Source organism: Mauremys mutica, chromosome 2, assembly GCF_020497125.1.
Source record: "Mauremys mutica isolate MM-2020 ecotype Southern chromosome 2, ASM2049712v1, whole genome shotgun sequence".
In the NCBI taxonomy this organism is placed as follows: Eukaryota; Metazoa; Chordata; order Testudines; family Geoemydidae; genus Mauremys; species Mauremys mutica.
Window position 1 is genome coordinate 213150003 of NC_059073.1, and position 16614 is coordinate 213166616.

At 43.8% G+C, this 16614-nt stretch overlaps 1 protein-coding gene and 1 long non-coding RNA gene across 5 annotated transcripts in view; one reads left to right on the forward strand and one right to left on the reverse strand.

Annotated features, from left to right (window-relative positions):
* The window catches only part of KIF15 (kinesin family member 15), a 54585-nt gene extending 44488 nt beyond the window's left edge, over positions 1 to 10097 (forward strand). For all 4 annotated transcript variants that reach the window (XM_045004887.1, XM_045004888.1, XM_045004889.1 and 1 more), the window contains 4 exons: positions 456 to 493; positions 6914 to 7079; positions 7849 to 7980; positions 8336 to 10097. In XM_045004887.1, the coding sequence (XP_044860822.1) occupies positions 456 to 493; positions 6914 to 7079; positions 7849 to 7980; positions 8336 to 8410 (411 nt within the window). In that variant the 3' untranslated portion in view covers positions 8411 to 10097. The remainder of the gene's footprint in view (positions 1 to 455; positions 494 to 6913; positions 7080 to 7848; positions 7981 to 8335) is intronic.
* LOC123363661 lies at positions 1263 to 6145 on the reverse strand. Its single transcript, XR_006576849.1, has 4 exons — positions 6064 to 6145; positions 5885 to 5960; positions 2302 to 2495; positions 1263 to 1376 (listed from the first exon to the last, which is right to left on the reverse strand). It is a non-coding gene; the product is annotated as an uncharacterized LOC123363661 (long non-coding RNA).
* Positions 10098 to 16614: the final 6517 nt, after the last annotated feature.

Genomic DNA, 16614 nt, shown 5'->3' on the forward strand with positions numbered 1-16614 from the left:
ATTGATATGAAACAGAACAAAACATATAGCTGGAGTAGTGTAACTTAGGTCAACTTGCCCCATAGTGGAGACAAGGCCGGAGTTGCAGCTTGTACTGCTTTCCTCTCCTGAGGTTTCTGCCCAAAGAAAGCAATATTAAGTTACAATGGAGGCTGCTCATGGCATGTGCTGAATGAGCCCTGGCTACGCACTTCCCACACAGTGCAGCCCAGTCTTACAGCTGCACTGACTGGTTGTGGTTCATCCAGTCGAGGGATTATGTTTACATAACAAGGACACCATACCGCTTAATAGTCAGCTGTGAATGTTGGTAATATTAGTCAAGCAGTGTTACAAGATTATTTCAGTGTCAGTAAAGACTAAGAAGCTTACTGTTAAATAATCAATTGTATATAAATGCTGTTATAACTTCTAAATGTTACTGCTGTAACGCTTCCTATTTTGAACCTTTTCAGAATAAAGCGATGGAAGAAATACTGAAAATTAGATCAGAGTAAGTTAAATATTTTTCATCACCCTGAAAACTGGATCACAAAAACTGTTTTAAATACTGAAAAAAATAATTTACTTACATCTTAAAAAAAAAAAAGACATTTTCCAACTAACATTGAAGATGTGAACAAAAAAAGCTTAAAACCAGAAATCCTGTCTACCTTCTAAAATAAACATCCATTTCTTAGCATTTTTTATCAATAGGTGGCAGTAGCAGTTTCTAAATTTGATACAAAGCTATTGTCTAGGTAAAATGCTCTGAAATATGCTGAAACTGCATGAGGTTCTTTGAGTATGTGTCAGTGTGGCTTCCACGGTAAGATATGCATGCACATCATGCATGTGAGCTCAGAATCTCTTGCATAGCCAGCCATGTCGGTTGGGACCATTCATGTACCCTGTGTTTCCTTGTGGTTCCCATGCAGGGGCATAAAGGGCAGAGTGGCCTCGAAACTCCCTCAGTTCCTTACCCACCTGTGGCAGCAAGGTGAAATCCCAACTGTGTCCAATCCACTCAGGCTTTTGTCTAAGCGCCAAACTTACCTGTGAAAAGATATTCATCTTGTTTGATTTTTAAGTTCTTCCTTTTAGTTGGATGTTCCAAAAACCAAACAAAAATGGAAATAAGGGAAACACACATACCCTATCCCTCCCCATGCACCAGGGCGAAGTTGCACAGCCATTTAAAATGGCGGACTCTAAGTCCTCTGTGCAGTGGCCTGATGCCTGTATATATGGGTATAGGAGGTGTTTTCTTTCTCAGGGACGCTCACCTCCCTAAAATATGCTCCATCTGCTGCTGCATCTCCTCCCACATATGGAAATCCAGGGATGTGAAGCTCAAATAGCATCTCTTGGAGGGATCCATGAAGATAATCTCAGACCTAGGGGAAGAAAGTGGAGAGACTTCTGCCTCGTCCTGATACTGAGCCCCATTCTGGCACTGATCCGGCATGGGGTGATGACCCATTCCTGCCTAGGTGTGCTTTTGAGGATCCACCCTCACCTTTCGTCCAGCACCATCTTCACTGCAACTGTGTCAGATGGCACTGTTGTTCCTAGAGGAGGAGTTCTCCCTCTTTCCAGGCCTCTCGTTTCCTGACTCCACCAGAGAAACTGTAACAAAACCCTAGGATATACCCTAAGACAGTGGTAGGCAACCTATGGCACGCGTGCCGAAGGCGGCACGCAAGCTGATTTTCAGTGGCACTCTCACTGCCTGGGTCCTGGCCACCAATCCAGGGGGCGCTGCATTTTAATTTAATTTTAAATGAAGCTTCTTAAACATTTTAAAAACCTTATTTACTTTACATACAACAATAGTTTAGTTATATATTATAGACTTATCGAAAGAGACCTAAAAACATTAAAACGTATTACTGGCACGTGAAACCTTAAATTAGAGTGAATAAATGAAGACTCGGCACATCACTTCTGAAAGGTTGCCGACCCCTGCCCTAAGAACACCCAGTCCCGTGGACCCCTATAAGACTGGCAGCAGATAGGCTACCCACAATCTGCCACTGTGGCCCTTCTGGTCATAGTGGGATCCACCATCCCACCAGTTTTGCAGTTGTGGCCCACCACATATCTTCATGAAGAGAATATCCTGGTCCCCCTCAGCATAACTATAGCAAGGGCCCCCTCACCAGAATCAGAGGAGCAACCAGGAAATCTGACAGAACAGGCCTGGGAAACGCTCCAGATTCCTTCCCTGCCCAAAGAACCACGGGCTACTGTATGCCTCTCCAATCCCACTAATCCCCAGGGTGATTGCCAAAGCCAGACGAGATCGAGCCAAACTCATACGCATAACTCTCTGCAGGCGGAGGCAGTTCTGGGTGATGGACTTCCTGCATGTCAGCACAGCTTCCAATCAGGCTTCCAGATGGTCCATGCTGGTCACTGAACAAGGGACAAATATTCCATCCAGACGTCATGACTCTACAGCTGATTGGCTGAGTACCTTGGAAAACGACTGCTCTTCACATGTTCAGGAGATCCTAGCATGAAACAATCCACAAGGAAGACTTACTCCTTCAAGTGGAAGAGGTTTTCTCTATGTATGACCCAACATGGTCTAGTATCAAAGCAGGCCTTGGCACCTAAAATTCTGGATTATTTACTGCATTGGAAACATTCCAGACTATCCTTCAATTTGATCATGTGGGGGCAATATCAGTTTATCAGCTTCTGATATAGTCACTTTCAATCTTTTCGTATCAAAGGTTTTGAAATTTCTTAAGGACCTTATGCATGCTTGCAGGCTCAGCCCAGCATGAAACCTCAGGGCCTCCTAAAGCTGATGGGGCTGCCCTTTAAGCCCTCCCACCATTTGACCCTTAAAATAGTCTTCTGATGGCCATCTCAGCCAGGAGAATTAGTGAGCTTCAGGTGCTCATTGCAGAACCTCCATAACCTCATTCTACAAGGACAAAGGAGTTCTGAGACCTCATGCAAAGCTAATCTCAGTGTGGTGTCGGATTTTCACATAAATCAAGCAATGTCTGTTCTTCCCTGAGTCACACCTAGGGAGAAGAAACTGAACACTTCAGACATATCTCATGCCCTGTAGTTACTACATTGACCCGACTAAATCTTGTCAATTGTCCACATGCCTGTTTGTAGCAATAACTGGCCATTCTAAAGACCTGGCCATTTCATATCAATGACTACATGGATAATTCAGTCACCATCACCTGTATTACCTGTTGGTGAATAAACCGCCTTCTCTGTCCATCAAGGCCCCCTCTACCTGAGCTCAGGCATATTCCTCGGCCTATTCCAAACATGCTGACATCCAAAATCTGCTAGTTTGCTTATGTGGTGCAATCTGCTTACATTTGTAAAACTGTGCACTGGATTTGGCTACTAGATCCCATGTCTCATTGAAGAGAGCTATACACAGATCTTGGTTTTGATGCAGATGGCATTCCTCATTCTCAACATCCTGAAGAAGATACTGCTTGCCAGTCACCTACAGTGGCATCCACACTGCCATATTCTTGGAAAAGAAAGTACAATTGCTTACCGATTGTAACAGATTTTTCAGGATGTTGTAGTCAGTGTGGATCCCACAACCCACCCTCCATTCCCACTTTCAAGGTCCTCAGCTAACATAGGTTTCAAATTGTGAGGGGAAATGAGGGAGAGTCAAGGCCATTCTGCTCTTTATGCCATCACATAGACCCAACGGAAACAACTATGAAAAAGAATCTGATCTCACCTACCTGGACACTTGCATACCTACAGTGGCATCTACACTAACTCCAACATCTCAAAGAACTACAGTTATGACAGGGTAAGTAACTGTAGTTTTTCTGTTCATCTGTAAGACTTTTCAGAGTCAATTTGATTCAGAAAAGAGGGCCAGTCCTATAAAGAAGCATAAAATGTATGTGAGTAGCCTCACTGATCTTAATGGGACTGTGCATATGAGAAAATGGTTGCAATATGGGCCTTAGATTTATTTTTTGAAAAAACGTATCACTTATTAGGGACACTCATGTTAAAATTAGATTATTGTTTGAATTAAAACAATACATTAGATTTAAAACTGAAGAATTTTAAAAATCTAACTTTTCACCATTTATTGTACTAATTACTTAATTTTTGCCCTTCAGTCAGCTTGAATGAATGATGAAAATAAACAATTTACTATTTGAGTGCCATTAGATTGCCCTGTACCATATAAATATGGGGGGGAGCCATATTTAGTCCCTGCTGCTAGAAACTCAGCAGTATACGCTGCATATTGGGTGGACAGTAGTCAAGACATGATGGATGAATGGATGAAGATCGGTCTTGAAATAGTGTTGATATTATCATTAGCTAATCCATGTCCACTTCAAGTACTCATGCAATAACAGTGCTGCAATAGTTAGACTATGAACCCTGCAGGGGCATATTTTCCATGCAGATAAAACTTGTAAAAAAGGAAACGATTCTGAGTTTAGTCATTAATTATTAAAACCTGTCTTTAAAAACTAAATTTTGGCCTGAACTACCAGACAGTTTCCCTTTTTAATTGTAAGCAGGAATTTTTTGTTACCCTCAAAATGTAGTGTTTTTCAAATAACTGTTTTCAAGTTTGCCTCAATATTCTTCAAAATCTGCTTTAATAGGGCAGAGCTCATGTAAACAAAGAAAGATAGTTTCAAGAGTTGAATCATTGTCAAAGTAACACTGCTGGCATGCGGAACCAAGCGGATTGCTTCATTTAATGTTCATATCTTGAGTCTTTCCACCTTTAGAGAGATGGAAAATTAAGCTTTCCAGTAATGTGTATAGCATTTGTTCCTAGCCTTGACGTCACATTAGTATTGTACATTGCATTCACATCAGCGTTCTGATTACCATAAACTTCTTTCCCCGCCTCTCCCCCGACCCCCATTAATCTGCAGTTTTAGGAATTTGAGACTATTGGCTTCTCCTGTGATATCAGATTTCAAATGGTGGGAATGAGAGGGAAGCAAAATTCTAAACAGAAGAAGCTGATTTTAAACTATGCATTACCTTACATTTTTGTCAGTATTTGCTGTTGAACATTATATAGAACTTCTAGTTTGTCTATTTAACTTGGTTTTATTTTCTAATGTTCCCATGACCACAGTAGTTTGGTGCTGCTTAGAGTTTAAATATTAAAGTCAATATTTGTATCACTTCCATGGTTTCTTCTTCCAGCAAAGCCCCATGCAGCCTGCTGTCATCAGCAGTTCCTTTTTTACATTCAAGAAGAATGTCAGTGGGCCAAAAGAATTAAAGGTGACCGGCAAAGAATGTTTTTAAAAAATGGGTGGGGGTTTTTTTTGGTTTTTTTTTTGCTGTTCATATATAAAGATGACGTGAATATCTATTTTTTTTTCCTAATTGATGTTTTTAACCTTGGAAATATAGAGAATGTAAAATCTGGAATTCTCTGGCTTAGCTAGAGGATTTCTTGGGTGGGTAAGTGTCTCAGGGTATGTACTGTGAGCACTTGCACCTAAATTGAAGAGGCAAAATGTTGAATCCTTTAATAAAGACACCTTGTATCCCCCATGTTCATTAAGCACTATATTTATAAGTGTTTTAACCAGTCAGACAAAAATTCTCGTCGCCTCTCCAATGCTCCGCTTTTAATCTTATCTCTTGTAGTGTCATATTTTACTAGTGCTCTGGTCACCAAAGAGTTTTCTAGAGTAGAAAAGACCTGAATTACTGATGTAAGAAGCAAGGTGGGATGGGAGGAATCACCTTTTCCAACAAACCTTTCAGGCTGTTTTTATTGCATCATAAAGAAGCAGTAAGACATGAGGCCTGTTTTTTTTCCACCTTTGCAAGTTATCTTTTAAGTGGAGAAAATATCAGACAAAAGACAGAAAAGATATTGTCTATTAGTGTCTCTTCTCACCTTTAGCCTTTTGTTGCTCCTCTTGAATGTGGAAACAGGACCTGCTTTTTGAAGCAGCGCTGGTACTCTCAGACTTCTGGGGAGGAAAAATAGAAGTGAAACTGTATTAAGTTTATGTAAAACATTAATAGGTTCACAAGTGTATCTTCATTAACAGTGGAAATACTGGTAACACATACATTTTAAGACCTTACGCTTCACAACCTGCCAGAGCTAGAAAGGTTTTGGCAGAGCAGAATGTTTCCTGAGCACTGCTTCTGGTCTTGTGATCGAGAAAAAGAATGTTTAAGGCATCAGGCTGAATGAATTGTGAGCCAAAATTCTGTATGTGAAGAGCTATTCACCAGTATGCAATCAAATGTAGTAATATAATCTTCATATAAGAGACTGAGTTCACCTTCTGAGTGCTGAATTTTTGTGGGTGAAGTGCACTCTAGGAAGTTCTTGTAGGCTAGGATTCCATTTCCTATTTCATTAGCTTAGTTGAGAGAGTTGGAAATTTAAGCTTGAAATGGAGTACTTCTGCCCAGCGTTGAATCCCAAGTGAAGGACACTAGCTAGAGTATGTCTACGCTGCAATTAGACACCACAATTGGCCCGTGAAGCTGACTTAGGCTCCGAGGGCTCAGGCTAAGGGGCTGTTTAATTGCGGTGTAGATGTTCAGGCTCAGGCTGTACTCCGAGCTCTGGGGTCCTCCTACCTTACAGAGTCCTAGAGTGTGCACTCCAGCCCAAGTCTGAATGCCTACACCACAATTAAATGGACTCTTAGTGCAAGCCCCACAAGCCTGAGTCAGCTGGAACAGGCCAGCCACAGCTTTTTAATTGCAGTGTAGACATACCCTTAAAAGATCAGGCAATTGAAGATGGTGGTTATGTACCAGTGTTAAACAGTACCTATTAACATATACCAGGGCACGTATGCCAAAAGGACCTTTTAATAAAAGAATGTGATGGGATATAGAGGAGTGATGTGAATGCATTAACGTGGTTAATTTGATGTGTTTTATAATACTTTTATATCTGCAGATTAGCAGAGACCAAAAATGCCCTTAAGAGCACAGAGAGTGCCTATCTTGAAATGACCATGGAAATAGAACGAACAAGAGCTTTGGAGTCAAAAACATTCCAGGAAAAAGAAGAAATGAGATCAAAACTAGAAGAAACATGTGAAGAGAGACACAAAATTGAAAAGGTTATAAGCAACATGTGTGACTTCCTTTCACCAATTGTATCCACTAGAACTTCATTGACTGGGAGACAAACCCATGATAAATAGTCAATATTGTGAATTAACCAGCAAACAGTAAAGGAATCAAGGACTGCCTCCCAAAATGTAGCTTTTTACTTTATAGATTATTTTTATTTCAACTGTATTTTGTAGTATAGTAATCAAATGCCAAGAGGAGTTCTATGCAGAGATGTGATCTGAAATACAGATCAGACAACTGTACTTGTCCACTAGAGAAATCTAGTGAAGTAGCCCATGAGAGTGAGTAACAAGTAGGTATCAATTGGTGGATGGACCCACAGCTATGTTATATGCTACAACAGACTTAAATACAGTAGAACCTCAGAGTTATGAACTGACCAGTTAACCACATGCCTCGTTTGGAACCGGATGTACACAATCAGACAGCAGCAGACCAAAAAAAAAAAAAAAGTAAATATAGTACAGTACTGTGTTAAACATAAACTACTTTAAAAAAGGAGGTAAAGCAGCATTTTTCTTCTGCATAGTAAAGTTTCAAAGCTGTATTAAGTCATTGTTCAGTTGTAAACTTTTGAAAGAACAACCATAATGTTTTGTTCAGAATTACGAACAACCTCCATTCCTGAGGTGTTCGTAACGCTGAGGTTCTACTGTAGCAGTATTGCCAATTTCACAAGAAACAGCTTTCTTAAAATCTGAACATGTCAAAAAAAAAACACACATTTGTATTTAATTTATTATTTAATTACAGGAGATGGACTTGCTAAGGAAGCAAGTAGAGTTTCTCGCTGTGGAGAACGGGAAGTTAGTAGGTCACCAAAACCTAAACCAGAAGATTCAGTATCTTGTGAAACTGAAGAAAGATTATGCCAAACTTACTGAGGTATGTGTCCCAGAAATTAGAATACAGATTAAATAAATGATTTGAGGTAGAACAGAAAGCAAAAGCTTGATCAGAAGACTAGAATTCTCATTCCCCTATTTAACTATTCCTGGCATTCTGCAATTCCATGCAACAATGTTTGATTCATAGCTAGTCAGTTTCATCAATGTCAGTATTGTTCAATTTTCTTAATTACTCCTGTAGTTATAAAACACTAAAGAAGTAGTACAGCTTACAAAAATTAGTTAATGTCATCACATTTAGTGGCTTTTCTTTTTACAATTTAGAATAAGTATAATCTCTTGAAGACAGACTTTCTTCTAATTCTGAGTACCATATTTCTCTCTCTTTACAGGAGGTTGAAAAACTGCGTGTTGAAAATACCTTTTTGAAGGAAATTAAAAAATCTGAATCATGTCAAGAACCTTGATCAGCCACAACAACAAATAAATTTCCAAAACTGATCATTTTAAAATGTTGATAGACTTTAAAGAGAGAGTTCTAAAAGTAAAGCTTGTCCTTCATCACTATTAACTAGAACCCTTCATCAGATGTACTCGGGATAATTAATTATTTCCGTCTTTGTAATGTACCAAGTGGTGGTTTTTAGTAGAATAGTCTGCTTCAGCTCATCTGGCAGATTTTCTAACCCCCCACTTATTGAAGTTGTTCTACAGCTTTATCCATAGGTGGTGCAGGATTTTCCTTTCAACTTTGTGCTTGTACAGGAAAAGTGACTAGTTTTCACTGGAACATTCTCTATTTCTTGTTTCCTTTTGTACTTTAATTCAGGTCAATGCTGTTTTTTGTTTTTTTTTAATGCTAGGGGTTTTTCACATTACCTCAATTTGTAGAAAGGTAATTAGTACAAATTCAACTAGTACCTAAACAACTTCTGCCTGTTGTTTTTATGGATGTCTAAATGTTGATGCTGGAATGATGAAATTCACTTGTCAAGTTGTGAACTGATTCATATTTCTTTATTGCTCAAAAATACATGTTTTATATTAAGGTTTTTTCAATAAAGCAAGAATGTCAATTTAATAATGAACTGATTTGTAAATAGTACTATGAATATTTGGAATCTTGTGGCATAATATTTGCTTCCTTTCCCTTGTTCCACTCTTTCTGGATTTCAAGTGCTCTCAAAACAAACTTTTTTTTCAATGAATAAGCTTCAAACAGGGACTTCTGTAGTGACAATAAACCGTTCTGCACTAGTGTTGTTGAAAATAACCTCATTGGCTAACTTGTTTAAGCACTGCATAACAGAAAATTCTATCAAACAGAAGTCCATCCCGTATCAAGAGTTTTAAATGTATGCAACATCTTGTAAGAATACAGTAGAACCTCATTAGTTGCCCTAAAGAGTTGGAGATGTGTTGCAAATGATTGGAATATTCAAAATGGGGGGAGGGGGAGAGTATTGATAATGCATCACAATATTAATTGGACAAATGTTAGTTGAGTTTTAGCTATTTGATAGTGTCAGTAAATATTTTGTAATGTTTTGTATAAGTAATGAAGTCTTAGTAATGCAATTCCTTACTACAGCACTTCACTATTAAATATTTGCTGAGAAGAAGGGAGAGACCATTTTTGTGTTGAACTATAGGGTATAAAGTTTAGTGAGGTTCTACTGTAATTAACTAGGGCCTAAATGACAGTGATTTTAAATTCAGATATTAATATTATGTATTAAAAGTAACCTAATACTCCAGAGTAGCTTCTACTTTAAGTTTTTCAGGAAGAGGAGAGAAAAGGGCAATCAAACCTTTAATGATGAGCCTCCAGAAAACTCAGGGTGTTGACTTGCCCTATTTAGACTAAATCGGGAAATTCACTTCTTTCCAGAGATGAAGTAATTTTAGAGATGATCTCAACTCTTGCTCCCTTCATTCCCCATGGAAAATTAAGGCTTCCTTTTATGCAATACTCTCCCCCTTGATAGCCGTGAGGTGTAGAAGTAGGTCAGACCCACTTGATAGCCTATCTGATGTATTGCAGAATTTGTAATACGGTACTGTTAGGGAACAAGTATGGCAGCTATGGTAATACAATTTGTACCCTTTTTTATGGCATATGTTTATAATATATAGTAGTAATGGTCTTCTGGAATTGTGTAACTTTTTAAATAAAGATATTTGTATATAAATGATTTTATGATTTTTCTATACTGTATGCTCTAACTTTTAGACTCGTGCAAACTTAGGAATAGATCCACAAAAGGACTTAGGTGCCCAAGTATAAAGCAGAGAACCTCAGAACCCCGACTCAGCTGCCACCTAACCTTGTAGGTGTCTAAAGTCCTAGGTCCTAAGTTTCCACCAGTAAAGTCCCCATGGTGCCTACATTTCTGATGGTAGGCTGCTGTGTGCATGCCTCAGTGCTGATGCTTAGCCCTTGCCCAAACCCCAGCAGGATTCACAAATTAGGCATGCCCCCACCTATCTCAGCTGCACAGCCCAACCTTAGAGTAGGTCTACTGTGTCAGGCCCCATACAAAATACATCCTTACACCCTATACTCCAGTGCTCAGTGCACGCTGCCAGGAAGTAGGAACCCAAGTTCAATCCTGACTCTGCCTGAGTTGGAACAGGACCATGGACCTTGCCATCCCATATGCCAGGTGAGTGCCCTAACCACTGGGCTAGAGAGTTATTCTTGCTTTCTGGTGAAATGAATATAGAAGAAGAGCATGACCATCATGTTGTGTTTTGTGTTGTTTTTTGTGAGAAATGGCTGACTTGGCTTAGGTACCTAACTCCAGGAGAAGATTCATGGCTGTGACTCCCTAGTGGAAATAACTGCCTAAAGCCCAGATTTTTAAAGATATTTAGGTGGGATTTCAAAAGCACCTAGGCATCTAATAACCATTGATTTCACCCTAAATCAGTGGTCCCCAAACTTTGGGGACTAGAGGAATGTTTGGGGGAGCCTGGTGGGGCCAGCCCCCACGGAGTGGGGAGAGAGCAGCCCTGCTCCAGACCCGCCGCCGGCTGCAGCTCCACTTCCGGCCCCACCCCTAGCTGTGGCCTCAGCCCCTGTTTCCCAGCCTGGCTGTAGCTCCACACCCAGCCATGACCCCAGCTGTTGGCCCAACTGCGGCCTGGCTGTGGTTCCGGCTGCAGACAGCCTTGGTCCCTGGGTCCTGGCCCGGCTGTGGCCCTGGCTCCAACCGCAGCCCCGCTCCCAGCTGCAGCCTCATCCCTGACTGTGGCCTCCCAATCATGGCTCCTGGGGGGCATGGACAGCAATAAGGAGGGGCGTGAGGTAAAAAGATTGGGGACCACTGCCCTAGATGTGTTTGATAATTCCACTAGGCACCTAAATTTTTTTTTTTTTTTTTTAAATCTGGCCCTAAATCTCTTCAGGTGCAGCTCTTATCCCACATCCTTCTCCTTGGCATTTCCCATTTCCAGCAGCTCCCTGCTCAGTGCTGCCTTTTTGTGTATCCCATTCCTAGGTGAATAACTCTCCACATACATTGTACAGGGAGCCTGACTGCCTAGCCCAGGAGTGAGGATTCTGTTGAATGGCAGGACACCTAAAGTTAGGTGCTGTAATGTTGAGCCTAATTCCCCTTTGTGGATCTAGCCCTTTGAATCTATTTTATAATGGAATTCATAGAAGGAAGTTGGAATCTGCACAAAATAATGGGTCCAGTGGGATTTATCTTCCCCCTAAATAGCCAAAAAAGTGTGACTGGAGCTATCATTTTTATGATCCACATTCAATAAAGTCCTGCCAATAGCAAATTCTTGTTTCTTCTACTCATCACTATCAGTTTTTCTGAGGAGGGTTTATATGGTCAGCTAGGGTTATAGTTGTGCAGCTAACTGATTGGATTACTGGGTATTTAGCTTGCCATGCGCTTTCCCCGTGGCAGTGACCTAAGCAGAATTTTCAGTGTGTTTACCCTCACAACCTGTCATTGATGTGTCTGTCATGACCCACAGACATTCTGGCTTCATGAGTCCTTTCATAGTCCCCCAAAAGCTTTGCTATGTGGTTCCTTGCATCTGTTCTTTTATATAAAAGGTGACTGGATTTACCTAGTTAAAAATCACAAAATTTCAAAGCATACAGTTAAGCAGCAAAGCAGGGAGATTCGGTCATCATGCAAAACATTTCAACTAATTGTGAGAGCACAAAGGGATTTACAGAACTGACGACAAAAATTTTGCTTTAAAAAACTATTATGCTAGAATCATTTTAGGGAAACAAGAAAATGGGCCTACTGAACTCTCTTGCCAATCAGAGTGTCACATGGTGCCTGAACCACACACTGCAATTACTGCCTTTCTTTAAGTAACCTGTAGTGAAGGGGCATGACCTCCCAGATGGAGGAAGGGACAGACAGGACTGCCTCCTAGGGGGCAGAGCCAGGACACTCATGCCCATCCCGCCAGAAGCAGAGGGGCAGGACAGGAACTGGAAATATAAAAGTTGGGCCCTCCAGCTCAGTTGGAGAGGGACCACCGGAGGGGGATGTCTCCAATGCACTGTTGGAGCTTGGACCCAACAGCGGCCGCTACAGCAACTAAGGCCCAGAAGGGTTGCCGGAGCTGCGGAGGAGTTGCTGGGGCTGCCGTTAGCTGTTTACCCTGGCGAGATGAACAATGACCCCGGGACCCAAGTACCCCACCTTGAATGGCAGCGTAGGAAGTAGCCCCGGGGAGCTGAATATCGTTTGGCTGTGGTGTTGACTGACAGATGGCCAGCATGTTGTGGGTGGATCCCCGCTGACCCAGTGGCGGAACAGTCCGCCCCTGCTAGGGCCCCGGGCTGGGACCTGGTGGAGCCAGCTGGGCCTGTGTCCTCCTACCCCCTGCCACCCCACCTGGCTTTTGCAGGCTCCCCACTCTAGGCCAAGAGGCCTGTGTTTGTCGGCAGTCTGCCAGAGCCAGCCAGGACCCCTGACTGTTTGGTGCCCTGCTTTGTCTGGGGGTCTGGGCAAATAGACTTTGCTGCCTGCCTTGCCTGAGAGCTTGAGCGTATAGACGGCACTGCTCTGTCCTGACTACAGGCCAGAGTCCTCTAACTATTTGGTGCCCTGCGCTGCCTGAGGACCTAGGCTCTGAGGTTATTGATTACTCTACCCCCACCAAGTGGTGGAGCCCCAGTGCTAATTCCCCCTGAACTGGGCCCCTCCAGAGGCCTTATAGGGAGGGGGCATGGCCTCTGTCCCAGATGGATGGCAGGACAGCCGCACCTGCCCTGCATAACCACAGGAGTGTATAAATTGTCACATTAATGAACCCCACAGGTGTATCCTGACATCAGAATGTTTCAAGCACACAGGAGCAGCTTTAGCCTGAGTTCTAGAAGGATGCTTCAAGCTGGGCTTAGGCCATTTCCTCTACTGTACACACCCATACAGAACACACCAGAAGACAGCAGAGCCCTCAACATTTTTAGTAGCTTTTCTAAGCAGGTGTTTGATCAAAAGAACCTACTTGTCAATTACCGTGCAACTCTGACATTGTATTTTCTCTGGCAGAGTATTAGTCACACTATCAGATTACAGAAAATCCTGGAAGCACAGTGGCAGAGTCTGCTGGAGGTCTGATTTAATACATTCCGAGGTAAGCGACAAACCACAGCAGACTGCTAATGGCTACATACAATAGCCTCAGGGTTGATCCAGCTTGTGCCAGTAAGTTCAATATACCATGCAGTGGAACAGGGTCGAAGGGAGTCCACTTGTCCGCTTTATGACACCACACACACCCTTTGTGCTGGTGTGACCGGAAGACCCAGCACGTTAAAAACTTTATTTACAATCTAGATTTAATTGGGGAAGAGAGTGGGTCTTTAGGGTTTGGTTTTGTTTTTTAAATACTAAATTAGTTTACAGCTAGGGTGACCAGATGTCCCATTTTTAAAGGGACAGTCCCATATTTAAGCCCTCCTGCAGGTGTCCTGACTTTTTCTTAAAAAATGGGCAAATTGTCCAGTATTTTCTGTCTCTCCCCCCTACCCCCCATGAGTACTGGTGGGTCCTGCTGTTGGCTGGATCCCTTCTTGCCAGCTGCCTGCCCATGAGTGGTGAGGTCCAGTGGCCGACAGCGGGGATGGGTGTGCAAGGCTGGTGGCAGGGCAAAGCTGCAGCGCGTGGGGCCGGCCGCTCCCCCTGCTGCGTGCCGGCTCTCAGCCAGCAGGGCCCCATCCCATTTCCAGCCAGTACTGGCTGTGCAATGTGGTGGCTGGTGAGTGCAGGCAGGCACCCGGTGGTGGCCGGTTATGTGTCACCTCTGCTGCCCACCCGGCAGCCATTTACATGCTCCCCCTCTCACTGTCCTCTCCCTGCTTTGCCCCTTCACCCCCACCCCCAGCCCCGCTGCTCCTCCATATCCCCCCCCCCAACAGGGCGCACCCCGCTCTCAGCACTGTGCAGAGAACCTGCCCCGCCCCTGGGCCAGCAGGCTCCTTCCTTCCCCCCCCTGCCTCTGGCTGGGCCAGGACCCTAGGAAAGCCCAAGACCCTCTGGCCTGGGGCATTGGCCACAGCCGAGCTCTGCATGTGCCAAAGCCCCGTAGAGTGTGCTGGCACGGGGAAGCCTCTCTGCCCCTCAGCCACGCTCTGGAGCTGGGGGATGGGGGAAGCAATCTCCAGCCTGTTTGTGTCCTAACCCTGCAGGCTCCACAGCAGCCCCCAGGCAGGGGCTTAACACCCTCTTCATCTGCCACACCCCCCTCCCCCCGGCCATGGGTCCTGCCCCTAGGGAGCATGGGCTGCTCTGTCCCCTAGGCACCCTCCCCTGCTCAGCCCCCTCTGTCTGGGTTCGCTGACACTCCTGCAGTCAGGTTCCCTGAGCCCTGGTGCACAATGCATCCTTAGGCTTAACCCCTTCCTGCCTGCTCTGTAGCCCACGGACAGGAGGCGTCTGGGTTATGTTGGTGGTCAGCAGCAGCCTGGAGGTGTCAGCCGCCTTTCAACACTCTGCGGGCAGGAAGGGACAAGCTGCTTCCAGCCACCAGGGAGCCAGGGGAGAGATGAGTTCTGCAAGGACAGGCCAGGTCATCCCTTTCCCGCCTCCTCATCCCCTGCAGCTGGAAGCAGTTCCCGTCCCTTCCCTCCCACGCAGTGCTGAAAGGTTGCTGTTGGCCACATTCTGGTGTGAACCCTGACAGAAATCTGTGGAGTGGGGCATGTGACCCTGCCTGCCTCCCGCCCATGTGTTGCCTTGGGAAGACACGATACCAGGCGAGGCGGGTCTATCCTGGGGGCCCAGTCAGGCATGGTGGGCAGAGAGCATGGGTCAGGTCGGTCATTCACAGGTGTACAGGAGTGTGTGTGTGATTGTGGGGAGGGAGGGTAGAGGGTGTTTGTGTCACCCCTCCCTGTGTGAACCCTAAATCCTTAAAGAAAGAAAGTAAATAAAAAGAATCCAACTATACAGTATTTCTCTTTAATGGGGGCTCAACAAGTTGACTAATTTGAATGTTTGTACTGCATGGTTCTGACTGATTGCTATTGAACTCACTTGAATAACTGTAATTTTTCTAGGTGTCCCGTATTTAGCATAAGGAAATATGGTCACCCTATTTACAGCAGTATTTTGTAATGATATGGTAGTTGCCAATTCCTTCAAATATAGCAACAGAGCTGGTTGAAATTTTTTGTCAAAGTAATTGAGATGAAAAATGGCTTTTTGGCAAACAAAACTTTTCATGGAAAACAGTCATTTTTGACAACACTTGCCACTCTCTTAATGGAAAAGCAGAAACGGAAATGTTTTCAGTAAAAGGATTTTCAAAAGTAAAATTATTTTGGTTTAACTTTTTTATTTAAAAAAAACCCACTGTAAATGTTCATGGGAGCTTTTAACAAATACATTTCTTCCCCCTCTCAATTCCCCATGAAGAATAACTGGTATTTTTCTACCAGCCCCCTATAAAAGCATCTTACGTAGGGTGACCATATCTCCCAAAGGGAAAACAGGACACCATACGATACCAGCCTGAGGTCACCCCTTGCCCCCCGCCATGAGGCTGGCCCGAGCCCTGCCTGCCCTCCGCGCAAGGCTGGGGTTGCTGCTCGCCTGAGCCCTGCCACCCTTGCTCCGTGAAGCAGTCGTTGCTCGCTGGAACCCTGCCTCCCCGCTCTGCGTGGAGCTGGCATCACCCCTCACCCCCCTGCACATTTCTCCGCATTGCACTCCACTTTCCTGACAAAAGTGGGCATTTGTTCTTGTCAACTGATCAAGTCGGCAAGAGCAAACAGGACAAATGCCCACTTTTGCCAAAAAAGTCAGTACAGGGCTTAAAAAAGGGCCTGTCCCGGGAAAAACGGGACATATGGTCACCCTCATCTTACAGACAATGACCATCCACTTCCTTCTACAAGATGAGCAGTTACTTCAGGTTTAAGGCTCCAGTCCTGCCAGGAGGACCACAGAGGGAGACTTCTGGATTCGCCTGCACAGACAGCACTGTGGGTTTGAGCCTAAATCAATTAGAGCCTAATCACACACCGGGAGAGACTGCCTTAACCAGAGTGCCACAAAAATCCAAGCCTTTTCATATACGCTTATTGGCTACAGCACACTAGATACATATAGGAATAAGAAGCAATAACAGAGTTACAGAACCCGAGAGTAACAAGGTTTATTGTGATGAAAGAGGCAGG